The following is a 21,354-nucleotide window of genomic DNA, read 5'->3' on the forward strand; positions in this document are numbered from 1 at the left end:
TAAGAGTTCTCGATTTATTTCTCTATTTTTGATTTATTTTTATCATTGTTTCTTGTTAATCCTCTTTATTTTTCTTTATTTTTTTCTTCATTCAATTCCTGCCAAACCAGTTCCATTTGAACGCATTCTTTGTGTTTTCATTATCATTTATCACCTTATTATCTAGTTCTCTTAACTTTAATTTTTCTCTGTTTCTCTGACTACTCATATTTACCGCGTGTTTCATCATTTTTCGATATAATCATCTTCAATTTTCCTCATGCCATTGCCTGTTACATATTTCTCTTCTCACATGAATGCAATCGCCGCCCGGTTAGCTCAGTCGGTAGAGCACCAGACTCTTAATCTGGTTGTCGCGGGTTCGAGCCCCGCATTGGGCTTATGTTTTTACAAAGTTTTAACATTTATAATATGTTTGGTCTTCCTTATCAGTTTCGTGATTTTCTCCATTTTTCCGATAGTTGTTCCGTCGTGAATTTTTTTGCAAAGAAGTGCAGTGAAAGAAGAGATACAGACAAAAAAGAAAAGATAGGCAATGGTTTGTGTTTACTTATTTGACGGCAAGTAGACGTGAGAGTGGAAAAAGAGATGATCCTGTCTTATTATTTTTCTTTTTTTTTTCGCAAAAAACGTTTTTCTATTTATGTTTGCCCACCAATTTTTTGCTCTCTATTTGCTTTATTGTCTTACATTGAGCTCTCTACTCTATTCCATTCTAAACTTGATTACTCTTCAACCATTGTTTGTCATTTTCTCTTTCGCAACACTCGATTTGTTTCCATTTAATCAATGGATTTTCTGATTTTTTTTTCAAATTCTTATTTTACTTTACTATTATTCGCTATTATTCTGGACTCTTACCGCTTATGTACTATATGTATTATTTTTATTGTGCTAACTTTAACTTCTTGAAACTGTAATTTTTTTTCAAATTCAATCAATTTTCAAAGACTTCCATTGCAAAGATGTTGACACAATGGAACATAGTTTCGTTAAATATTTTGAAAAAAAAATACAAATGAGTTGAAATAGATATACCAGCGATTTTTTTTCGCAACTGTTTCATAGTGAAGTCTATAGATATCTGGAAAATTTTGAAATTTAATTTTCTGTGCTCTCAATTTTTTAGTCACCGAAAAGCTGATTTGATTCTTTCTTTAAAAAATATGAGGTGTTAATTTCGAAAGTACTTTTTCAAGAAGCTTTTATTAACATACTGCGATAGTCTTGAAATTTAGTTTCCACTTGAAATATTTTTTTTTCAACTTATCGATTGAACATTCAAACTAAAGATTTTGCCTCAATCATGAGTCTCACAGTCAGTATTTAGAAAAGTTAATCTGAGTAAATAAAGCATTAATTGATTTTTTCCAGTCTGTACATTAAAAATTCAAAGGAAATTTGTGTAATTGCTGTGCTCAAAATCTTTTGAATATGCACTATAAGTTAACAAAGGATATTCTTCAAGATCTAATAATCAAGTTGATAAATTCAGTTTCTTTAAGAACATGTTGAAACGGTGACACAGTTTTAATTTTGACTTATTGCAGCAAATAGGGACACTGGAAACAATTATTAAAAAAAAAGAAAAAGTAATAGAGAATGTTTGATGTTTCATGAAGTTGTGAACTAGTGTTAAAAATTATGAGAAACAGTAAAAAAATTTTGAGTTATGCAGTTATAAAAATCAGAGAAAATAGTATTTTTACTAGACACTTTTTGGAACTTTGCATGTTATGTAAAAACTAAATACGCCTGCGGCTTGAGTAATAAATTGAGCGTATTACACTATATGCAAAATTTAACCGTACATAACTTCAAATGAAAAAGGTATTGCTCACAAAAATACATCCCAAGAAAATATTCAATTCCTTAATTGGCTTCTCTGATTACTAACATTAAAAATTAAGTTTGCAGTGTAACTTATCTATAACGTATTCATTATATGTATCAATTTTCTGTCACTCGATCGCTTTCAACAACTAAAAAACTTTGAAAATCAGGTAAAAGTCGGGTCACAAAATTTTCACAGATTCCGATATAAAAACAACAATATACCGTACAACAAAATTTCTAAATCTAAACTTCCGGAAACAGTTAAATATTTTTTAAAATAACAACTATGAGAGTGCAATTTACTAATGAATATCAAGTATGTAAACTATAAAAAGCTGAATTTGAAATTGATTAAAATTTACAAAAAATGTGCATATGTTGTTTCAGAAAGTTCTGAATTAGTGTAATAGAGTACGAAAAACGATTCGTGGCGTGTGAAAGCTATTCTTTGAATTTTTGTAACGGAAATTCTAAAATCGAAACGAGTCTCTGACCATCTCCAAACACCCACCTAAATTGATTCATCACACAACTACTCATTTCATTTTAAAACCACTTTCTCTCTTTATTCTCATTTGCCGCTTCCCGATCTCTATTTGTCTTCTTTTGCCGAAATTAGCTCACATTACACAATGTTTCCAGTGTGTGTGTGTGTGTGCGCAGAGGGCACACACACTTGGATATTACAGTTAGAATCTGTTATCTTTTGGAAAAATATAGTTTTTACTGTTTCAAATTTTGTATTTGAGAATTTCAGTTTGAATTGGCAGTAATGAGTGGCTAGTTGCAAAGACACTGTTTTATATTGTTTAGCAAGATAACTTTTGAAGTTTAAATATTTATTAGGTTTAGGCTCAGGCTTAGGCTTAGACATAGGCTTAAGCTTAGTCTTAAATTTAGGCTTAGACTTAGGCTCAGCCTTTGGCCTAGGTTGTAGACTTTAAATTATTTTTGAATTTAACAAAATTTCTCCCGTTTCGTCGACGTTTCTTTACCGTTAAAGATTTTAGTATGATATTGAGTCTTTGGTATTTTTCCTAATAATAAATCAGCCTAGAAACTTCCTAAGCAGCTTCTATTATCATTTCCGTTCCCCATCGCGTACTCGTTCACTAAATTTGTCTCAATCTTTGCGGTATTGGGTATGTTCTGAAGTGTTATTCAACCACATACCTATCTCTCTCCTTACCTATTTCTCTTGTTCCTTTTTCATCTCATGTCAACATATACACACACTTTTGACTTTGACATTAGTAGTGCGCAAGTATAGGTGACTCACAAACACTAAATGATTTGTTTGAATGATTCGATGTGCTTTGCAACATTGTTTTTATTTTTCTCATTTTTAGTGGCCATCAAACAAAAAACACACTTCCTAGTCCAGAAATCCAGGATGTTTGAAAACATTTTGAAACAGTAAGAAAATTATGAATTTTAGAAAAAGATTTTTTCGCCCAACTTTTTTTTTGCGAGCGTAATGAATGATGTATTTTTTGTATTTAGCACTCTCGAATAAAACACGTAATACCTAAAAAAAATATTTGAAACCGGAATAAATTCCATTAACTTTGGTGCATTTTTTTTCAAAACTGCCCAACTTATGTTCGCATACAATGGCAAAAACATTTTTGAAGTTAAGCATGACTATTACATATTTGAATGAATGACTTTTGATATCAATCCATTGAAACAGGAAATATTTTTCTCAAACATTTCTTTGACAAGGTATTAGTTTTAGTCTTCTTTTTAAAGTATTCAAAGCATCATACGAACTAAATTATAGATTTTCCTAGCTTTTAAACCATGAACTAGAAACATTATTTTCTTATATTTTGTACTCTAAAACAACAAACTGAAAATCCCAAACCCTTAGCACCACCAACATTCATTCATCTCATTCTTCACAGAAACGACCTTTCTTTCCGCCATTTACGACCTACTCTTCTCTGAATGTCTGTGTCTCTTTAAATCACATAGTCTCTCATCTTCACCCATCCTTTCGCCAATACATTTTGCCATCTGTCCCTCCGTCATCACTAGCCTCTCTTCACCACATATAACACCAACCGCCATTCACCACACACACCTCTTATTGTAAACTCAATAACTATCCCCGCTTCATCTACACACCAGATTGTGAAGGTTTGGGTCTAATTTCACAATAGTATGGGGTTCATTAAATACATGCTCATTCGTTATAATGAAACGCTTTACTAGAAGTAAATATATTGAAACATTAACTTTTTTTGAAATTTTAACTATTTCAGCCAACCAAAACGTAGCACTATTCTTTTTTTATAACTTTAATAGAGCCCAATTCATCTTCAAGAATATTCTCGTTTTTCCATAGCGATAACAAATATACATACTGAAGCAGTTTTTTTAAATAACAATTTGAAAATTTTAAGCGTATTATTTATTTCATTTTTTTCTATTCAAAAAATCCCTGTTTCAGGCAGACAACAAGTAGTACCCGGTTTCAAAAAAGTCTGTTTTAAAAAATAAATTTCACTCCTCTTCCAATCCCCCCACCTTCAAATTATAGGAACATTGACTCGAGTAGCCCAACCTTCCATTTTCTGCTCTTTGAGCAGATGTTGTGAGTACGAGTAGGTGATGAATGGCCATGACCCTACCATTATTCTTTCCCTTTTTTTTCGTTTTTGAGAATTCTGCTTCTAAGTCACCTTCTTTCCATCTTTACATATAATACCCGGAACCAAACAAAAAACTGCTAGAGAAGAAGATTAGCAACTTTTACTGTATTTTATTCCACTGATGACGTTACAATCTATTGTTTGACAAAAAGATGATGACGTCATCAGGGAGAACGTAACTCTAGGGAGATCTGTAGATAGGAAGGCTCTAGATACTGCGAACTAACCTAACCAACTTAAAGATTTCAAACAGTTTCTGAGTTCAATGGCAGCCTACATACCGCTTACTTTTTAAAGTAATATTTTGGCGCCAACCCCGGTATCTGGTTTTGTACAGTTTAATGTAGTCTTCCATTTTCGTTTCAATCAAATTAAAAATTTACCTGAAGAAAGTAGGCGTAGTAGCCGGCATTTATAGAATTATTTTGAATCATTTTAACTCTAGAATGGTTAAATGCGCATACAAATACTTTTCACTAAATTGTGAAACAGTGAACATTTTGGAAATGAAAAGAGTTATGCAATTTTCGACTGTTCAAATAATTGTGAAACATTTGATTATTTTTACCGTTTTGCAGCAAACAAAAAAATCTTCAGCTTCCCAAAGCTCCCTTTAGATCTTTTTTTGGACGAAAAAAAGTCTCGAACCCCGAAACAAGGCTGGTGGAAACAACACGCAAAGAAATTCAAAGCAGATGAGGCTCTCGCCTTTTTTGTTGTTTAGAGGCCAAGAGAAGTGAATAAAGAAAATTAGATGTGCTGCATTTTTTGGGGGACGAGGCTGCATGCCGGATAGATGTCACGAGAGCTATGTTGTTGTTTAGACGAATTGACTAAAAACGGGTTGAGGAGAGGAATCAGAAAATAACTGACATTTTTTCATTTTTCAAATGGTCAATTTATTTGTTATTCAACACAAACTTTTGAAAGATCCAGCATTTCTCAGAAAATCGTACGAAATTTAATTACTTTTTGAAACGGTAGAAAATTAAGTTACCTATTCACTATTAGAAGTTTTAAATGTTTTTATATCTTTAAAAAATCTACAGTTTCAACATTTTTTAATATAAAAACTTGGAGCTCTCCCAACAATTCTAACCTTTTCTGTCATTTTCCCTCAAAGTCTCCAAGCTTCTCCTTCCTCACAAAAATCCCATAGCAAAATGTTCGTTTATGCAACAATTGCGTGTGTGTCAATGTGAGTGAGCCCCACTGGGATAGAAAAATACATTTCTCTGTGTCTCTTCAAGTTCCACACTCCATTTTTGGGGTCCCAAGCCCTTTATACGGGCGCTCATGGACTCACAGACTCCACCACACCCAAGAGACAATTTATTTATTTATTTAAATATTCACATGTTTATTCACTGCACTTTTTTCCCGTTTTTTTCGCTGAGCGGAAATCTGTAGACATAGAGAAAACGACAAGAGATCAACTGGTTTGCTTCTGTTCCTCCCATTTTTTCACTTTATTCCAACCATGAATTCTAATTCGAAGCGACAACTTCGACACTGTCGTGTCATCTTTTTTTTGTCGCGGTTTCTCCCTTTCTATAGAAGTTGCCAAACTTTTTTTTCGCGCAAAAAATTCGAACACTTTCACATCATACCGTGCCAACGAAATTTCTTTTTTTTTCTTTTTTTGTCCTTTTTATTTCGCTGGAGTTTTATGGGAATGTAGAAAGGAAGGCAAAGAAAGGGGAACAGAGAAGGAGAGAGAATATATATTTCCCTTTTTATTTCAGTTTCCTTTTCCCGAAAACCATTTGCAGTTTGATTCGATTTAGGCCAAATATCGTAGCAAAGTTTCTTCTGAAATTCTGTAGAACTAGTGAAACGGATATTTTTCAAAAAAATTTAAAAGAAATTTAGACAAAACAAAAATTAAGTTGTAGGTAATTGAAATAAAATACGTAGGCTTCTATGTTAGACATGTAGATCTTACTCTTGCCTGCCTACGTGCCTATCTACCACCTCATTACTCAATTTTGCCGGTGCGCCGGAGCCTTATTATCCACGAATTTCTCATTTCAATTAAATCAGTGAAACTAGCATTAAACTAGTGAATAACCACTAGGTGCATCTAGGCCGCCTAAAAATGCAGTTTTGTGCCTACAGTAGTCAATGTGCCACGTCAAACGAAATTAATTAATTTCGTTATTTTCGAACCGTTCTCGTTTTCCCGTCGCTACTAATTGTCGTCTCGCTACTGTCATCACAAGGGCATTTGGAAAAAAAATTGAATTGAAATTAGAAAAGGTAATTATGAAATTGGTTAGGATTTCATAACTGCGAATTGGAGGCCTTAGAAATTTTTTTTGTTACTCAAAAAAATATTTACAGTTTCAATATTTCGTCTTAATAACACCTGAACAGTGCTATAATGTTCCGCTCTAAATATCCCCCAAGCTTCCAAAAATCTTCTGACCACCCACACCTCATTCTCTCAAGTTTTTCTTTCAATTTTAGCCGCCGACTGCTGCTGTCACGTAATTATCTCGTCAAAACCCCAGAAACCCCTCGTTCTTTTTTCTGGCTGTTGTCTAGGTTGACTTTGACTCATTGGCACTAAATCTTTTCGTGCCAATCGTTCTTTTCACTTTCTTGAAGATGGCTACTCTCTTTTGCAAAAGAAACTGATATCCAATCTCTCGACTCTCTCTGATCTTCATACTATTTTCTCAGGATCCCCCCTTCGGTAGAAATGGGAAACAGAGGGGGCCAACGAGCTCCGGGTGAAAGTGGGCGTGGTTTTGAGAGAAACCCTAAGTTCTCCTCGAATTATCCACTATTTCGTGAGTTGGGACCCTTGGGGGCCTCCTACCCCTTCTCGCCCAACGCCCGTACACACTTGCCATTGGGTAGAAGCAGAAGAAGAAGCAGAAGAAGAAGAAGCAAAAGCTCTTTTTCTCTATTTCTCTGTCAACTCTCATCACGTCTAGTACTCTCTCATCGCCTCTCTTCCACTCTATTGCTCTTGCTCCGAGAGCTCCAAAAGAGTCCTCTCCCGTCCAAAAGAGGCAAGGGTTGCGGTTGGTTGGAGCAAAAGGGGGGTGAGCACAAATTTGTTGATTTGTGTATGGCTTGTGTGGGAGAGGGAGACCTCCCTCAGTGCTCTCGCTTTAGCTCAAAACGGGAAAAAGGAGCAAGTGAGGCTCATTCGTATTTAGACGAAAAGAAAAAAGAGCACATTTGCTTCCCGTTTTTTTCACTTTCCTTTTTTATGTCCTTTTTCTTCCAGTACTTTGTTTCTATGGGAAGGGACACGAGACCACCTAGTCCTCTACATCTCATCATTTTTATAGCTTCCGTGCCTTTTTTTCCGCCTCAAGAGAGCTTGTGGGTATAAATGCTCTTAAATTTTGTGAAATTTTTAGAACTTTATAGCCTTTCCAAGTTTAATTGCTTATCCAAACCAAAATTTTCTGAACTATTCCAGCTTGAAAATCTGTTGTTTTGCCTTGAAACATTTTAATTTTTTTGTTGAAATTGCAAAACAAAGAATACATTAATTCCATACTAAACATATTTCTTTTCTTGCGAGCCAATTTAAAAAGAATGTGAAACTGTCACTTCATCAATATTTTTGTTAATGCTGCTAAATTTGAGATTTTATAAATGTTTTGAAAAGCTATCTTTATCTGTTTGACATGATTTGAAAATACAAATTAACTTTGTGAAACAGTAATTTTTTCAAAAATTAAGGCAACTTCCTCCGCCCTCGTGCCTTGACGCTTTCTGCAAAAACTTTCCTGGTTTCTTATGATTGAATTCATGAAACTTGGATATCAGGAATAAAATGAAGAATTTGAAACAGTTTTATTGAAATTTTCGGAACTATTAACGAATACGACCAACATAGTATTCTTGTAAATTAATTTAGTAAGAATTTGAAACTGTAATTAAAAAAAAATCAGAATAAAAAATAATGTGAACCAAACTGTCCCTATAGTTCCATCTACATTCCATCTAGGCTTTTCTCTACATTCGTTTGCATTTTATTCTCCCTCCGGAATAGAAGAATGTCTTCTTCCTTCTTCTTCTCTATTCCATCTTCTTGCCCAATTTGAGCCCCACTTCCCCCCGATGGTGGCATCAAATTTCCTCTTTTCCTTGCTCCTTTTTCCTATTTTCTTTACTTCTCAAAAGACACAAATATATATGTTTCAACTTTATGACAAATAATTAATTTTTCTTTTTTTTCTTTGCAGGACTAACATCTAACCGACCATGTCGAACGAAGGCGATCCACCACAACCTCAACAACAACAGCCGGAGTCACAGGAAGTTCAAGCTCCAGCTGCTCCGGAACCCGGACGTGCAGAAGGTTCCGCATCGTTTCTTCGTGCCGCCCGTGCTGGAGATTTGGAGAAAGTGCTCGAGTTGTTAAGAGCTGGAACTGATATCAATACAAGCAATGCAAATGGGTTAAATTCATTGCATTTAGCATCAAAAGAAGGACATTCGGAGGTTGTTAGAGAACTTATCAAACGACAAGCACAAGTTGATGCGGCCACAAGAGTTAGTTTTTTATATATATTTTTGATCACATAAAACTGAAATGTAAAAACTGAAATGTAAAAAGCTATTTTAAAACATACTTGACACAGTAAAATTGTTTGAAGATTTATTGTTTCTTTTGAAGATAGTAATATGAAAATTTTTTTGAAGAGTTTGTTAATAAATTGATCTTTTTTTTTTTAATCCTTTAAAACAATGGGTTGCTATTTATTACCAAGCAATTCAATTACTAAGACTTAAAACACACTAGAAACATCAAAAAAAAAGTTGAAAATTTACTGTTTCTGCGAAACCATTTGAGAATAAAAAATTATTCTGTATATTATTTATTATGTTGGCCAATTTTTGTAATATCAAATGATAAATCAACCTTAAAAATTTGCAGAAAGGAAACACCGCCCTCCATATCGCTTCTTTGGCTGGTCAATCCCTTATCGTCACAATTCTAGTCGAAAATGGAGCCAACGTGAACGTTCAATCAGTTAATGGCTTCACCCCACTCTACATGGCAGCTCAGGAGAATCACGAAGAAGTTGTAAAGTATCTCTTGAAGCACGGAGCCAACCAGGCGCTTTCCACAGAAGATGGATTCACTCCATTGGCAGTTGCTCTTCAACAAGGACATGATCGTGTTGTTGCAGTCCTTCTCGAAAATGATTCGAAGGGAAAAGTCCGTCTTCCAGCACTTCATATTGCTGCAAAGAAGGATGATACTACAGCAGCGACACTTTTACTTCAAAATGAGCACAATCCAGATGTGACATCGAAATCTGGATTCACTCCACTTCATATTGCAGCCCATTATGGACATGAAAATGTTGGACAGCTGTTGTTAGAGAAAGGAGCAAATGTCAATTATCAAGCTAGGCACAATATAAGGTGAGACTTAAAGTGTTTTTTTCACAGTACAATAAACGTTTTAAAAATAGATAAATAAACTTCGTGAAACAGTAATAATAAATAAAAAAAACCTATTTTGAAAAAAGTTCATTTCAAATTTAAATTTTGCAGTTTCAAGCGGATGTTAATAGTAAAATGTTAAAGCAAATTAATATTTTAATAAGAGAAATGTTTTTCGCATTTGCTCAATGAACTATGTGTTTTAGAAATTAGTTAAATAAACTTTACGAAACAGCAATAATTTCAAAAAAAATTGACTTATTGAAAAATGTTCACTTCAACCTAAATTCTTACAGTTCCAAGCTGATATTTATTGTAAAATGTTGCATGTTAAAGTAAATTAACAATAAGCTCCAAATTGGTTTTACTTTCGGTTTTTGTCAAGTATAATAATCCATTACGACAAACTAGGCACAATATCAGAAGATACATTTCAGAAGTTTGTAAAGCATACGTTATGAAACAGTAATATCTTTAATAATTTTAATTTTTTTTAGTTTTGATAAAATTTTAACTGTTTTATCAAGCTGGTGTGAATAGTAAAATTTCTATCTAAAATGAATTATTTGTTTCCCGCAAAATCGTTTCATTTCTATTTCCGCCATCTAGAATGCATAACCACGTGGCACACCAGTTCTCAGCTGTCTATTTTGTATAATGCAATTTATGTAAGAAAAAGGGAGGAAAGACACGGCCCTTCTCGTCTTATAAGAAGTCTCTTGGGACACTTCTGGTGCCCAAGTGTGCACTTCTTCAAATTGTGTCACAAACACAAAGAGAGAGAGAGAGAGACTTCTTTCTTTTCTTCTCATCAACTGAATTTCTTTTTTCAGCCCACTCCACGTTGCTACAAAATGGGGACGTACAAATATGGCAAATCTCTTGCTTTCCCGTGGAGCTATCATCGACTCACGTACAAAAGATCTCTTAACTCCACTTCACTGCGCCGCCCGTTCGGGACATGACCAAGTTGTAGATCTTCTTGTAGTTCAAGGAGCACCGATCTCTGCAAAAACGAAAAACGGATTGGCACCACTTCATATGGCTGCCCAGGGAGATCACGTGGATGCTGCCAGAACTCTTTTGTACCATCGTGCTCCGGTTGATGACGTCACTGTTGATTATTTGACACCACTCCACGTGGCAGCACATTGTGGACATGTTCGAGTTGCGAAGCTTCTGTTGGATAGATCTGCTGATCCAAACTCCCGGGCTCTCAATGGTTTCACTCCATTACACATTGCCTGTAAGAAGAATCGCATAAAAGTCGTTGAACTTCTTCTGAAGTACCGTGCCGCAATCGAAGCAACAACGGAATCGGGGCTGACTCCGTTGCACGTGGCCGCCTTCATGGGAGCAATCAATATTGTGATCTACTTGCTTCAACAAGGCGCCAATCCAGATGTGGAGACAGTCCGTGGGGAGACTCCTCTTCATTTGGCAGCTCGTGCCAATCAAACCGACGTTGTTCGTGTGCTCATCCGTAATGGGGCAAAGGTTGATGCACAGGCACGTGAATTGCAAACACCTCTACACATTGCCAGTCGTTTGGGGAACACTGACATTGTGATTCTTTTGTTGCAAGCTGGGGCTAATTCGAATGCAACAACGAGAGATAATTACTCGCCATTGCATATTGCGGCTAAAGAAGGTAAGATTTTGAATAATGTCCGGAAATAATTAGTTGTGAAAAACGTGTGCTTTTAAACATATGAAATTTGCAGTATGGGCCCCTAAATTAACTAACATTTATAAAAAAAGGAGAAACGGGAAATTTTTTTAATGGAAAAAAAAAACCAACGAAGAACCAGGAAATGTGGCTCGAAGTTTCAAATTCGTGCGCAAATGAAATTTCAAATTTTTCCGAACATAAACTTGAGAGATAGCTTGATAAATTATGCTACAACTATTTTTTAACACCGAAAAAAAAAACACTTACTAGTAAAAAACTACACCTGCTTTGAAAAAAGAAAAGTTCTTGAAACAGTAAAATTTTTTCATTTCCAGGACAAGAAGAAGTTGCGGGCATTCTTCTGGACCACAACGCCGACAAGACTCTTCTCACCAAGAAGGGCTTCACACCACTCCATCTTGCATCCAAATATGGAAATCTTGAAGTCGTTCGTCTTCTTCTGGAACGGGGTACTCCAGTTGATATCGAAGGAAAGAACCAGGTGACACCACTCCACGTGGCTGCTCACTACAACAACGACAAGGTCGCAATGCTTCTGCTCGAGAATGGGGCCTCGGCAAAGGCGGCTGCCAAGAACGGATATACTCCATTGCATATCGCTGCGAAGAAGAATCAAATGGAAATTGCATCGACATTATTGCAATTCAAAGCTGATCCAAATGCTAAATCAAGAGCTGGTTTCACACCTCTCCATCTTTCAGCTCAAGAAGGACACAAAGAAATTTCTGGACTTCTTATTGAGAATGGTTCTGATGTTGGAGCAAAAGCTAACAATGGACTTACAGCAATGCATCTTTGTGCACAAGAAGATCATGTTCCAGTTGCTCAGATTCTTTATAACAATGGTGCTGAAATCAATAGTAAGACGAATGCAGGTTACACTCCACTTCACGTTGCTTGTCATTTTGGACAACTCAATATGGTCAAGTTCTTAGTTGAGAATGGAGCTGATGTTGGTAAGTGAATTTTTACAAAATTATCATCTGTTTCACTAAGATGTTAAATTGAGCTGTGATTTGATGAATTTTGATTAATTGAGCTGTGATGTGATGAATTTTGATGAATTTTGGTGATTTGATGAATTTCTAATACGTTCTACGCCAATGGCTTTTGAATTTTAAATTTACAGGAGAAAAAACGCGTGCCTCATACACCCCTCTTCACCAGGCCGCCCAACAGGGTCACAACAACTGCGTCCGATACCTTCTGGAAAATGGAGCATCGCCGAACGAGCAAACTGCGGTAAGCCCACTAAGCTTTTGGGCACATTCATCAAATCATCATACTTCCACAAGAACAGAAACTTCTCAGTTTCGCTTTCGTGTGGTCATTTCTAGTTTTAAACTCTAATGCTCATAGTATTTTTATGAGCTTTTTCAAAGTAAATTCTCAATTCAATAAATATTTTCAGACTGGACAAACACCGCTCTCCATTGCCCAACGCCTTGGATACGTGTCAGTCGTTGAAACTCTTCGAACTGTCACCGAAACAACAGTCATCACAGAGACCACAACTGTCGACGAAAGATACAAACCACAAAATCCTGAAGCAATGAACGAGACAATGTTCTCCGAATCAGAAGATGAAGGACAAGCTGCCGAGCATGAAGCGGTGGCGGCTCACGAAAAGGATTTCTCCGACAATTTGACACAAGGATTGCAAGATTCGACTGGCGTTCATATGATTCATACTGGAGAACAGGTAGACATTCAGATCCACATAATATTATTTTGGATAAATTGGTGTCGTGTCTTGATGACATACTGAAACATTCAAAGTTTAGTTATTAGATAATTATATTTTTGCTGACTGAGCAAAACAATTAGTTACCGAAAAAGCAATCGATTATAATTTTTATTAATGACTAGTTACGAAAATGGAGATAAGATAGGAGATAAGGCCCTACTTTTCTTAAAGATAGCAAAAACAACATTATTAGTCTTTCTAAAAATTTGACTGTTTCAACACATTTTTTATTACAAGTGGTTTTAAAATATTCCAATCGGCATATTGCCTCCTTTCCAAAAGCTTCAGTTACCAGCAGCAACAATTGGAAAGTAAAGAACGCTTCTTCCATTTGTTCATCTCTTTTTTGCAATAAACTAAATGTGAGGATAGGCATTTGAAAACAAAACGAATCGAGAAAAAAGGGAGAAGCCAGCCAGCCGGCTCGTGAAGAATCATGGATGGTGAAATTGGATGGCGAGAAAAAGGAGGAATAAAAAGGCCGGAAAAGAGTCCATTTATTTTGAAAATCGATCCTTTTCTCAATGTGCCATTTCACTCTTCACTTTCTTCTTCTTCTTCTTATTCTTCATTCGCGCTTTCTCATCATCAAAATTCCTCTTTCTTGTGCTCCAGGAGCACATCATAATCTAGACGAGTGCCCCCGAGTACTACACCGTTAGCCACAAAGACATGTGGTTCGTACACTTCTCAAGATTATGATGAAAAGTGAGAGAATAAGAGAAAGAAATCAGACCACAAGCTGGGGCTGTGCAAATGTGCAAAAAGTTGGAAGAGCGAGACTGGTCAAATCAAAATATTTAGATTTTCTTATTCAGCCTTTTTTTTCGAAATATACTGTTTCTGAAACATTTTTTTTGCAGCTTCTCCAGCGCAGTCAAGAATTGGAAAACGGTGGCGCGATTCCGAAGATCAACTCGGGCGGCATGTCACCCGAAAAAGAGTTTGCAAAGATCGCACCAGTTGCCACGTCATCTCCAATTGCCACATCAAATTCCCAGTCATTCGGAATTGCTCCGAGAGCCGGATCTATTTCCGGACAATTCCAACAACAACCACTTCACGGTGCAGGACCAGAAGACAACTTGGAAGAACTTGTTAGAAGAGCACAGAATCATCCGATCAACGCTGGAAACTACGATAATGGAGGAGTTGCCATGTTGGAGAATGGACATGCGGATAATGTGCCAATTGGACATCATGTCACACAGCCAAGGTTGGTGGATAGAGAGAGAAATATTTTAATATTCAAAAAAATGGGGCTTGATGGCCGTCGATGGCATGTAATACCATAAAAATGTTCTCAATAAATAAATCAACATAGTGAAACAGTGGAAATTTTCATGCTAAATTTTGATCCATATATTTCATGTCACAGTTGTACCCCAAATTATCCACTTTGACGGCTTACAATTTTTTGATATAACAAAAGACAACCGAGATCCGATTATAAATATTTTTGTTCACATTTCGTTTTTTACTGTCGTACAAATTACTGCCAAAATTCTCACAACACTAAATAAATCAACATAGGGATGCAGTAGAAATTTTGAAACCCAATAATTATGGTTTCAGTTCATATTTTGTTTGTATGGTGCAGTAATGCACACCAAAGGTGTTCGTTTTTCGATTTTCACTGAAAAAGATCGAAAAATCGAACAATCGAAAAACGCAACCCTTGATGCGCATATAATGTCATTGATATTTTTAAGCTAATTAAGTAAGCATAGTGAAAAAGTCGAAATCGAAAAAAAAAAAATTTTAACCACCTAATAAATTTTTTAGTCCTTACCCATCAATATTGCACTTCCGTTTTACTATAAGTATTCTACGCCATATTGATAGTCCGTAAGTTGTCGTGTGGTGTTTGCACAGGAATTTTGAATTTTGAAAAACGTTTGTGCAAACATCATTTCGCTACGACAACTTTCAGGATTCGATTTCATATAGAACTGCTATGATTATTATTTTTTTTTCAAAAATAAAGAAGCGCTTTCAAGCCCCATTCTCAATAATTCTGCATCCCCCATATTATGTTAACCCCCCAAAACATACTCACCGTCGATTTTTTTGCAGTAAACTTCAACACAGAACGTAAGTTTGTTCACTTTTGACAGCGGACACCCAAATTTAGTTATCGTGTTGTCATTTCTCGTGTTATTCGGTTCTCTATCTCTTTGCATGTTCAAAGAATATACAGTTTCAGGAAATAATTTTTAATTTTTAAGTTTCCTCATCTCATTCCTTGTTGATGCCCGCGGAGGTGCAATGCGAGGATGCCGTCACTCGGGAGTCCGAATCATCGTTCCACCGAGAAAGGCTTCACAGCCAATTCGTGTTACCTGCCGTTATTTGAGAAAAGTATGTTTTCCTAGGGCTCTAAAATAAATAAAAAACTAAATTCCAGGACAAGCTTGCTCATCCACCACCATTGAGTGAAGGAGAAGAGCTCGCATCGAGAATCCTTGAAATGGCCCCAGCTGGTGCCAAATTCTTGGGTCCAGTCATTTTGGAAGTTCCTCATTTTGCATCCCTCAGAGATCGGGAACGAGAAATTGTCATCTTAAGATCAGATGATGGTCAACACTGGAAGGAACATCAACTCGAAGCAACTGAAGATGCAGTTCAAGAAGTTCTTAATGAATCCTTCGATGCTGAAGATCTTGCACAACTTGATGATCTTCAAACTCCAAGAATCACAAGAATCCTGACTAGTGACTTCCCAATGTACTTTGCCGTTGTTACTCGTGTTCGCCAAGAAGTTCATTGTGTCGGACCAGAAGGAGGAGTCATCATCTCATCAGTTGTTCCACGTGTTCAGGCTATCTTCCCAGACGGATCACTTACAAAGACAATCAAGGTTTCGGTACAAGCTCAACCAGTTCCACAAGAAATGGTTACTCGTCTCCATGGAAACCGTGTTGCCGTCTCACCAATTGTCACAGTTGAGCCACGACGACGCAAGTTCCACAAACCAATCACTCTTTGTATACCACTTCCACAAAGTAACAACCGTGGAATGTTGACACAATACTCTGGACAACAGGGACAAGAACCTCCAACTCTTCGACTATTATGCTCGATTACTGGTGGATCTGCACCAGCACAATGGGAAGACATCACTGGAACAACACAGCTCACTTTTACTGGAGATGAAGTGTCATTCACGACAACAGTATCTGCCAGATTCTGGCTTATGGATTGCCAGACTCCTCGTGATGCCGCCAGAATGGCTCAAGAAGTCTACAATGAAGCAATTTCTATTCCATACATGGCCAAGTTTGCAGTATTTGCACGAAGAACTTTCCCAGTTGAAGGACAACTTCGTGTATTCTGTATGACTGATGACAAGGAAGATAAGACACTAGAGAAGCAGGAGCATTTCAAGTTGATTGCAAAGAGTCGAGATGTTGAAGTTCTTAAAGGAAAACATCAGTTCCTTGAATTCTCTGGAAACCTCGTACCAATCACTAAATCTGGAGATCAACTTTCCCTATTCTTCCTGCCATTCCAAGAGAATCGTCTTGCATTTATGGTGAAGACACGATCAAATGATGACAACGAAGCTGCCACAGAAGGAAGAATCGGATTTATGGCAGAGCCAAAGATCAGATCAGATGCACTTCCACCACAACAACCAATCTGTACATTGGCTATCTCTTTGCCAGAATATACTGGAGAAATCAAGACAGCTCCACCACCAAAAAAGGATTTGACTCCATTCGAACAAAGGTATGGATCTGCACTTGAGAAGGATCTTCCAGAGTTTGTCCATCAAAATGTGCTGAAAGGAATCGGAGCTGACTGGCCTCGTCTTGGACGTGCACTTGAAGTCCCACACCGCGATATTCAACACATTAGGCAAAATTACCCGGGACAAGAGTGCAAGAACACACTCAAGATCTGGATTCATTTGAAGAAGGAGGATGCAAACCAGGACAATCTTGATCAAGCACTCAGACAGATTGGAAGAGACGACATTGTTCGATCGATTGCCTATGGAGAGCCAGATGCATTGATCAACTACAGTCAAGCTGATTCTCCAAGTCAGAAGCGGGAGCCAATTCGTCACTTTGAAGAAGTTCCAGCCGCCACTCTCGTGAAACGTGAAGTACGAACAGAAGACTTGGTAACAAGGGAACCAGTTCAACCGACACATCATGTTGAACAAGCAACCACTGTCGTTCAGGAGCCATCTTATTCAGCACCGGTTCATCATAGTCCTGTTCCAGAAGAACCCGAAATGGAAGGTCAGTTGATACAACTATTTTAAACTCTTTCCATTGATATATCTACTTACTAATCGTTTATTAAAACTACTTGAAACATGAAAATTAATTCTAACTAACTTTTTATTTCAGAAGAAGCCCCAGTCGCTGAAATGCGTACCGTTGTTCGAACGGAACGACATGTTCATGACAGTGAAGATGGACCAGTTGTAGAGGAAAGAACTATTACAACAACATACGAAGATGACGTGGCAGTCAACGAGAACATTGTTGACCGCACGGTTCCATTGAACGAGGATGAACAGCAAAAGTAGGGTTTACAACAACATAAGCATCTAGTTTCAATTTAATATTTTTTAGATGGGAAGAGCTGAACCGTTTGGCTGATGAATCCTCACCATCCCCAGCTCAACGCTCAACAATTGTAGCTGAGAGCACCTCCGAGCAAGTTCCAGAAGACGTCGAGCAAAGCGTAGAGTCGGAAAGCCATCGTGAAGATGATGGAACAATTGTCACGACGACAGTAACCACTAGTCACATCAGCGGTAAGGAAAAGTTTTGGGATAGTTTGGGTAACCTGGGGATCCTAGAGGAACTATGACTCTAACAACTTCTTCCTCAAAGCACGTCAAGCACCTATCATTCTAACCATTTCAGAATCTCCATCGGGATCACCTACAAGACGATCAGTGGAGCCCGAAGAGCATCGTCATAGTCAACATGAAGATCACGAAGGTAGTACCTAAGAAGAGATGTTCAACAATATTATATTATATCCTCTGGTCTTTATTTAATGTTATTCTTGCTGCTTCTTTGCACTCAAACTCTGCCAAATCACACTCAATCACTACCAAAACAGAAACGAAAAAAAGCCACAAAACCTCTCTGCCTATCCTTTTCCCTTTTTTTCACTGTTTAGAAATAAAATGAAGGTCAACAAAACATTATATTTGTGAATGATTTAATGGTTCATGCTTGCTTATTCTTTGTGTTGTTTTGTTTTGTCGGGACCCTCTGGGACACAGAGAGAGCACAAAAACATCGAGGTCAGCTGCCTTGAAGGATTCGGAGACGCAGGACCACAAAGCTCCCGGAGCCGCCCATCGCCTTGAAGCTCTTCATACTTTTTCTTCCTCGTCAGTTTTCGCAAAATGTCCTCAACTGCAAATTATATCGTCTCTGGTGTTCTTTCCGACGGAACTCCAATCGTATTCGGTGCAGTTCCATCTGATGGAACCTCTCACACAGCTATTCATCATGTGAACTCGGCCAGTCATTTTCAAGTGGAATCTTGGGATGGTGAACATGCTGAACATCCACAAGAAAGTGAAGAGCCAAGAAGATTCTCAATCTTTTTGGAAGCAGGAGGAGCTGAAAAAGATGGATCATCTCCATTTGATAATCAAGAAGAAGATGAACCAATTGCCAGCTGTAAACAATTCGAACGCACCCGTTCCGCATCCCTTGCCGCCGCTCTGCTTGAGCTCGACCCGCGTGGAGTTCCACTTGTTCAATTCTTCAAACTTGCGACCGACGAGCCGCTATTTGAGGTTGATGAGGGAGAGGACGAAGTTGAGCCGACAGAGGCGGAGCTTGTGCTCAGCCAGCTGCTTTTCACCCTCAGATCGTTGAAGATGTCTGAAGCTGACGGAAAACATTCTGAAGCTGTTCAGCGTCTTCGCGAACTCGAAGAAGAGCTCCGTGCGGCTGGTGCAGTAACTCCTTCTGATCCAGCAGTCACTGAAGCCGTCGCAAGAGCGTTGGCTGTTGCGGGAGCAGGAAGAGATGTACAGATTCGTGTTAATCAGTCCAAACACACTACTACTACTAAAACCGTCTACGAAACTGAAACTTCTGCAATGGCTCACATGGATGTAGATCAAATTCGCAAGCTTCAGCAAGATATTATTGCCGATATTTGTACGTGTAATTTGTGATTTTTTTTTCGACAAATTCCCTTCTCACAATACTGCATGTTGCCCCAATGCATATTTACCAATTCACTGAAACAGCAAGATTATTAACTAATTTTTGACACAAAAAATATTATAAAACGAAGCCACTAAAACTGATTTTTTTTCAGCATCTGGCGCTGAGCAGCACTCTGGCCAAGACTCTGGCACGACACAAAAGAAGGAAACTGCAGAGGAAGGATTCACCAACGAAGATGGATCAGTTGTGGTTTCGAAGAAAATGACAAGAGTTGTCACTACCACTCGTACCACTTTGCCAGGTAATTATTTGAAGTTTTTAGTTTTCAAATTTGAATATTAAAATTTTTATTTGATAGTTAGTGTTCTAGAAATTTAAGAATTAATCCTGAATATTGAGTAATCACATGGGACACTCTTACATGTTTTTTTCAAATTCTGAAAGGTCACCCATGACTTGGTACAATCTGAAAATTTGAACTTTCTCACCTGAAAACACCAATATTCTTCAATCAATAAATATTTATTTGCTCATATCTCCAATGCTCTTTTTTCCGCTCCGAGCAAGATGGAACGTGAGAAATCTATTTTGACAGCAGAGCAAAATTCTTCCCCGGCTTCTCGGTGATTTCAAAACGAATTGAGCAAGCAACGGCATGGGGAGCGAGAGAGCACGGGAGCCCATGAGACACAGCAACTTTACACAAGTTTTGTGTGAGCCAAGGGCTCCCGTGCTTTCGAAAGACATTGACGGCATAGAGTAACCGGGGATGGGATAGTGTGTGAACTTTAGGTGAACACAAATTGGAATTGAAACATGAGATATTAAAAATCAAATTCTTATCAATTTTTCAATTTTTCAGGAGAAGGAGAAGAGCCATCTGCACCTGGTGAGTAAGCAGCTGAACAATCGGATTCCCTTCTTGGACCTTGGATACCCTACCGTACCCATCCCCACTTATTATTTTGTTTTATTGAATTTGAAAACAAATTTTCTCTGCTTCTCTCTCTCATTCTCTTCACTACACACTCTCTCGCTCGTCTTAGAAATTAAGCCAAAAAAAAAAACTCCAATTCGTATATGTCGGTTAATAAATAAAGAGAATTCATATTTGTCCAGAAAAAGAAGAAATTATGATGGGTGAATGAGTATACATCATATTTTGAGTCGAATGATTGCATGAATTGATATTGTTTTGTTTATTTGGTTAATTATAAATAGGCCTACAAAGGAATCGGAACGCCCAATGGCAGGAGCAATTGGAACCGGAAAACTTTACAGCTTAAAAACAGAAGTATGGAAATAAAATATATTTCGTTTGGTGGTGGTGATGGTGGTTCTGTAAATTTCAGAAAATTTCGATCAGGGACATTTCCAGATTTTTTTCAATTGGCAAAGAGTTTGGAGCATTTTTGGAGCGACTCGGCAGATTCAGCTTGTAAAAATCGGAATTTGAGAATATTCTCGCCTTCTTCTAATATTTCTGTTGTACTCTTGCTTTAGTTACGTTTGAAACAGTATTTAATTTCTTCAGTTATTGCTTGGTAATTTCTCGTAAACATAGTGGTGTTTTCCTCTTTGCGTAAACCACCAGTTTTGCAAAACCTACGAATCTTCAGTTAAAAATTTTTAGTTTCTACATTTATTTTGCCTAAAAATAAAACAAATTTCTTTTTATTTCCTTCATTTTACAAATTATCTTTTAAAAATTTTTTGCTGTTTCAACTACCATTCATATTCAATTTGTTTCTCCATTTCTGATCATGATTCGCCTCCAAGTTTTACAAACTCATATACTCTCCCCATTTTCCATACGGTAGACTCAAGGTTCAAGGAAGG

The 21,354-nt window shown here is 37.2% G+C and overlaps 1 protein-coding gene and 67 non-coding genes across 76 annotated transcripts in view; 26 read left to right on the forward strand and 42 right to left on the reverse strand.

Moving 5' to 3' along the window:
- The first annotated feature begins 236 nt into the window (after positions 1 to 236).
- Positions 237 to 257, forward strand: 21ur-5229. Its single transcript, NR_055026.1, has one exon.
- On the reverse strand, positions 254 to 445 carry B0350.73. The gene has a single exon (NR_055027.1). It is a non-coding gene; the product is annotated as an Unclassified non-coding RNA B0350.73 (non-coding RNA).
- Positions 308 to 380, forward strand: B0350.t1. Its single transcript has one exon. It is a non-coding gene; the product is annotated as a tRNA-Lys (tRNA).
- A 405-nt stretch (positions 446 to 850) lies between the features above and the next one.
- 21ur-3644 lies at positions 851 to 871 on the reverse strand. The gene has a single exon (NR_055028.1).
- A 367-nt stretch (positions 872 to 1,238) lies between these two features.
- Positions 1,239 to 1,259, forward strand: 21ur-11359. The gene has a single exon (NR_055029.1).
- Positions 1,260 to 1,452: 193 nt separating this feature from the next.
- On the reverse strand, positions 1,453 to 1,473 carry 21ur-8785. Its single transcript, NR_055030.1, has one exon.
- 21ur-9686 lies at positions 1,456 to 1,476 on the reverse strand. Its single transcript, NR_055031.1, has one exon.
- Positions 1,477 to 1,655: 179 nt separating this feature from the next.
- 21ur-6911 lies at positions 1,656 to 1,676 on the forward strand. The gene has a single exon (NR_055032.1).
- Positions 1,677 to 2,031: 355 nt separating this feature from the next.
- On the reverse strand, positions 2,032 to 2,052 carry 21ur-9134. Its single transcript, NR_055033.1, has one exon.
- Positions 2,053 to 2,260: 208 nt separating this feature from the next.
- On the forward strand, positions 2,261 to 2,281 carry 21ur-9797. Its single transcript, NR_055034.1, has one exon.
- Positions 2,262 to 2,282, forward strand: 21ur-15003. The gene has a single exon (NR_055035.1).
- Positions 2,283 to 2,609: 327 nt separating this feature from the next.
- On the forward strand, positions 2,610 to 2,630 carry 21ur-3043. The gene has a single exon (NR_055036.1).
- Positions 2,631 to 2,851: 221 nt separating this feature from the next.
- Positions 2,852 to 2,872, forward strand: 21ur-15190. Its single transcript, NR_055037.1, has one exon.
- Positions 2,855 to 2,875, forward strand: 21ur-3836. Its single transcript, NR_055038.1, has one exon.
- A 311-nt stretch (positions 2,876 to 3,186) lies between these two features.
- Positions 3,187 to 3,207, reverse strand: 21ur-664. The gene has a single exon (NR_055039.1).
- A 255-nt stretch (positions 3,208 to 3,462) lies between these two features.
- Positions 3,463 to 3,483, reverse strand: 21ur-184. Its single transcript, NR_055040.1, has one exon.
- Positions 3,484 to 3,586: 103 nt separating this feature from the next.
- Positions 3,587 to 3,607, reverse strand: 21ur-3216. Its single transcript, NR_055041.1, has one exon.
- On the reverse strand, positions 3,588 to 3,608 carry 21ur-5578. The gene has a single exon (NR_055042.1).
- Positions 3,609 to 4,006: 398 nt separating this feature from the next.
- On the reverse strand, positions 4,007 to 4,027 carry 21ur-3556. Its single transcript, NR_055043.1, has one exon.
- Positions 4,028 to 4,145: 118 nt separating this feature from the next.
- 21ur-7043 lies at positions 4,146 to 4,166 on the reverse strand. Its single transcript, NR_055044.1, has one exon.
- A 752-nt stretch (positions 4,167 to 4,918) lies between these two features.
- Positions 4,919 to 4,939, reverse strand: 21ur-8671. The gene has a single exon (NR_055045.1).
- Positions 4,940 to 4,978: 39 nt separating this feature from the next.
- Positions 4,979 to 4,999, reverse strand: 21ur-12990. The gene has a single exon (NR_055046.1).
- A 134-nt stretch (positions 5,000 to 5,133) lies between these two features.
- On the forward strand, positions 5,134 to 5,154 carry 21ur-14975. The gene has a single exon (NR_055047.1).
- A 253-nt stretch (positions 5,155 to 5,407) lies between these two features.
- On the reverse strand, positions 5,408 to 5,428 carry 21ur-3689. Its single transcript, NR_055048.1, has one exon.
- A 157-nt stretch (positions 5,429 to 5,585) lies between these two features.
- 21ur-8632 lies at positions 5,586 to 5,606 on the forward strand. The gene has a single exon (NR_055049.1).
- Positions 5,607 to 5,723: 117 nt separating this feature from the next.
- On the forward strand, positions 5,724 to 5,869 carry B0350.75. The gene has a single exon (NR_055050.1). It is a non-coding gene; the product is annotated as an Unclassified non-coding RNA B0350.75 (non-coding RNA).
- Positions 5,870 to 6,264: 395 nt separating this feature from the next.
- On the reverse strand, positions 6,265 to 6,285 carry 21ur-10255. The gene has a single exon (NR_055051.1).
- Positions 6,268 to 6,288, reverse strand: 21ur-10742. The gene has a single exon (NR_055052.1).
- A 592-nt stretch (positions 6,289 to 6,880) lies between these two features.
- On the forward strand, positions 6,881 to 6,901 carry 21ur-401. The gene has a single exon (NR_055053.1).
- Positions 6,902 to 6,974: 73 nt separating this feature from the next.
- Positions 6,975 to 7,110, reverse strand: B0350.80. Its single transcript, NR_055054.1, has one exon. It is a non-coding gene; the product is annotated as an Unclassified non-coding RNA B0350.80 (non-coding RNA).
- Positions 7,111 to 7,164: 54 nt separating this feature from the next.
- B0350.84 lies at positions 7,165 to 7,400 on the reverse strand. The gene has a single exon (NR_055055.1). It is a non-coding gene; the product is annotated as an Unclassified non-coding RNA B0350.84 (non-coding RNA).
- B0350.67 lies at positions 7,171 to 7,406 on the forward strand. The gene has a single exon (NR_055056.1). It is a non-coding gene; the product is annotated as an Unclassified non-coding RNA B0350.67 (non-coding RNA).
- Positions 7,407 to 7,995: 589 nt separating this feature from the next.
- On the reverse strand, positions 7,996 to 8,016 carry 21ur-2935. Its single transcript, NR_055057.1, has one exon.
- Positions 8,017 to 8,112: 96 nt separating this feature from the next.
- Positions 8,113 to 8,133, reverse strand: 21ur-4973. Its single transcript, NR_055058.1, has one exon.
- Positions 8,134 to 8,243: 110 nt separating this feature from the next.
- 21ur-7796 lies at positions 8,244 to 8,264 on the reverse strand. The gene has a single exon (NR_055059.1).
- Positions 8,265 to 8,325: 61 nt separating this feature from the next.
- 21ur-4928 lies at positions 8,326 to 8,346 on the reverse strand. The gene has a single exon (NR_055060.1).
- Positions 8,329 to 8,349, reverse strand: 21ur-14748. The gene has a single exon (NR_055061.1).
- A 355-nt stretch (positions 8,350 to 8,704) lies between these two features.
- unc-44 overlaps positions 8,705 to 21,354 on the forward strand; it is a gene marked incomplete at both ends in the record, with an annotated part of 29,301 nt that continues 16,651 nt past the window's right edge. The window contains 15 exons of one of the 9 annotated variants that reach the window (NM_001380249.1): positions 8,724 to 9,014; positions 9,400 to 9,893; positions 10,748 to 11,565; positions 11,922 to 12,563; positions 12,737 to 12,849; positions 13,019 to 13,309; positions 14,218 to 14,570; positions 15,431 to 15,448; positions 15,583 to 15,715; positions 15,762 to 17,604; positions 17,716 to 17,893; positions 17,944 to 18,128; positions 18,241 to 18,318; positions 19,667 to 19,816; positions 20,378 to 20,404. In NM_001380249.1, coding sequence (NP_001367345.1) covers positions 8,724 to 9,014; positions 9,400 to 9,893; positions 10,748 to 11,565; positions 11,922 to 12,563; positions 12,737 to 12,849; positions 13,019 to 13,309; positions 14,218 to 14,570; positions 15,431 to 15,448; positions 15,583 to 15,715; positions 15,762 to 17,604; positions 17,716 to 17,893; positions 17,944 to 18,128; positions 18,241 to 18,318; positions 19,667 to 19,816; positions 20,378 to 20,404 — 5,614 coding nt within the window. Of the gene's footprint in view, positions 9,015 to 9,399; positions 9,894 to 10,747; positions 11,566 to 11,921; positions 12,564 to 12,736; positions 12,850 to 13,018; positions 13,310 to 14,217; positions 14,571 to 15,430; positions 15,449 to 15,582; positions 15,716 to 15,761; positions 17,605 to 17,715; positions 17,894 to 17,943; positions 18,129 to 18,240; positions 18,530 to 18,732; positions 19,504 to 19,666; positions 19,817 to 20,377; positions 20,634 to 21,354 lie in introns of those variants that run through there. The other 8 variants (NM_001380250.2, NM_001380251.2, NM_001380252.2 and 5 more) reach the window with 8 other exon arrangements.
- On the reverse strand, positions 9,204 to 9,224 carry 21ur-11269. Its single transcript, NR_055062.1, has one exon.
- On the forward strand, positions 9,246 to 9,395 carry B0350.70. Its single transcript, NR_055063.1, has one exon. It is a non-coding gene; the product is annotated as an Unclassified non-coding RNA B0350.70 (non-coding RNA).
- Positions 9,338 to 9,358, forward strand: 21ur-10409. The gene has a single exon (NR_055064.1).
- 21ur-8655 lies at positions 9,899 to 9,919 on the reverse strand. Its single transcript, NR_055065.1, has one exon.
- Positions 10,082 to 10,102, reverse strand: 21ur-2403. Its single transcript, NR_055066.1, has one exon.
- Positions 10,086 to 10,106, reverse strand: 21ur-13399. Its single transcript, NR_055067.1, has one exon.
- B0350.78 lies at positions 10,167 to 10,466 on the reverse strand. Its single transcript, NR_055068.1, has one exon. It is a non-coding gene; the product is annotated as an Unclassified non-coding RNA B0350.78 (non-coding RNA).
- 21ur-6533 lies at positions 10,313 to 10,333 on the reverse strand. Its single transcript, NR_055069.1, has one exon.
- Positions 10,542 to 10,677, reverse strand: B0350.82. The gene has a single exon (NR_055070.1). It is a non-coding gene; the product is annotated as an Unclassified non-coding RNA B0350.82 (non-coding RNA).
- Positions 10,592 to 10,724, forward strand: B0350.68. The gene has a single exon (NR_055071.1). It is a non-coding gene; the product is annotated as an Unclassified non-coding RNA B0350.68 (non-coding RNA).
- Positions 11,617 to 11,637, reverse strand: 21ur-8555. Its single transcript, NR_055072.1, has one exon.
- Positions 12,593 to 12,742, forward strand: B0350.71. The gene has a single exon (NR_055073.1). It is a non-coding gene; the product is annotated as an Unclassified non-coding RNA B0350.71 (non-coding RNA).
- On the forward strand, positions 12,638 to 12,658 carry 21ur-83. Its single transcript, NR_055074.1, has one exon.
- Positions 13,309 to 13,422, reverse strand: B0350.77. The gene has a single exon (NR_055075.1). It is a non-coding gene; the product is annotated as an Unclassified non-coding RNA B0350.77 (non-coding RNA).
- On the reverse strand, positions 13,313 to 13,333 carry 21ur-5083. Its single transcript, NR_055076.1, has one exon.
- On the reverse strand, positions 13,316 to 13,336 carry 21ur-3429. Its single transcript, NR_055077.1, has one exon.
- 21ur-3496 lies at positions 13,611 to 13,631 on the forward strand. The gene has a single exon (NR_055078.1).
- B0350.79 lies at positions 13,767 to 13,902 on the forward strand. The gene has a single exon (NR_055079.1). It is a non-coding gene; the product is annotated as an Unclassified non-coding RNA B0350.79 (non-coding RNA).
- 21ur-14209 lies at positions 14,239 to 14,259 on the forward strand. Its single transcript, NR_055080.1, has one exon.
- Positions 14,620 to 14,640, reverse strand: 21ur-1749. Its single transcript, NR_055081.1, has one exon.
- On the reverse strand, positions 14,829 to 14,849 carry 21ur-830. The gene has a single exon (NR_055082.1).
- Positions 14,864 to 14,943, forward strand: B0350.85. The gene has a single exon (NR_101922.1). It is a non-coding gene; the product is annotated as an Unclassified non-coding RNA B0350.85 (non-coding RNA).
- Positions 15,026 to 15,046, reverse strand: 21ur-5896. Its single transcript, NR_055083.1, has one exon.
- 21ur-15396 lies at positions 16,665 to 16,685 on the reverse strand. The gene has a single exon (NR_055084.1).
- Positions 17,617 to 17,637, reverse strand: 21ur-8016. The gene has a single exon (NR_055085.1).
- Positions 18,593 to 18,708, reverse strand: B0350.76. The gene has a single exon (NR_055086.1). It is a non-coding gene; the product is annotated as an Unclassified non-coding RNA B0350.76 (non-coding RNA).
- 21ur-6059 lies at positions 19,529 to 19,549 on the reverse strand. The gene has a single exon (NR_055087.1).
- Positions 20,038 to 20,318, forward strand: B0350.74. Its single transcript, NR_055088.1, has one exon. It is a non-coding gene; the product is annotated as an Unclassified non-coding RNA B0350.74 (non-coding RNA).
- B0350.83 lies at positions 20,101 to 20,247 on the reverse strand. Its single transcript, NR_055089.1, has one exon. It is a non-coding gene; the product is annotated as an Unclassified non-coding RNA B0350.83 (non-coding RNA).
- On the forward strand, positions 21,277 to 21,297 carry 21ur-8164. Its single transcript, NR_055090.1, has one exon.

Source organism: Caenorhabditis elegans, chromosome IV, assembly GCF_000002985.6.
Source record: "Caenorhabditis elegans chromosome IV".
Lineage (NCBI taxonomy): Eukaryota > Metazoa > Nematoda > Chromadorea > Rhabditida > Rhabditidae > Caenorhabditis > Caenorhabditis elegans.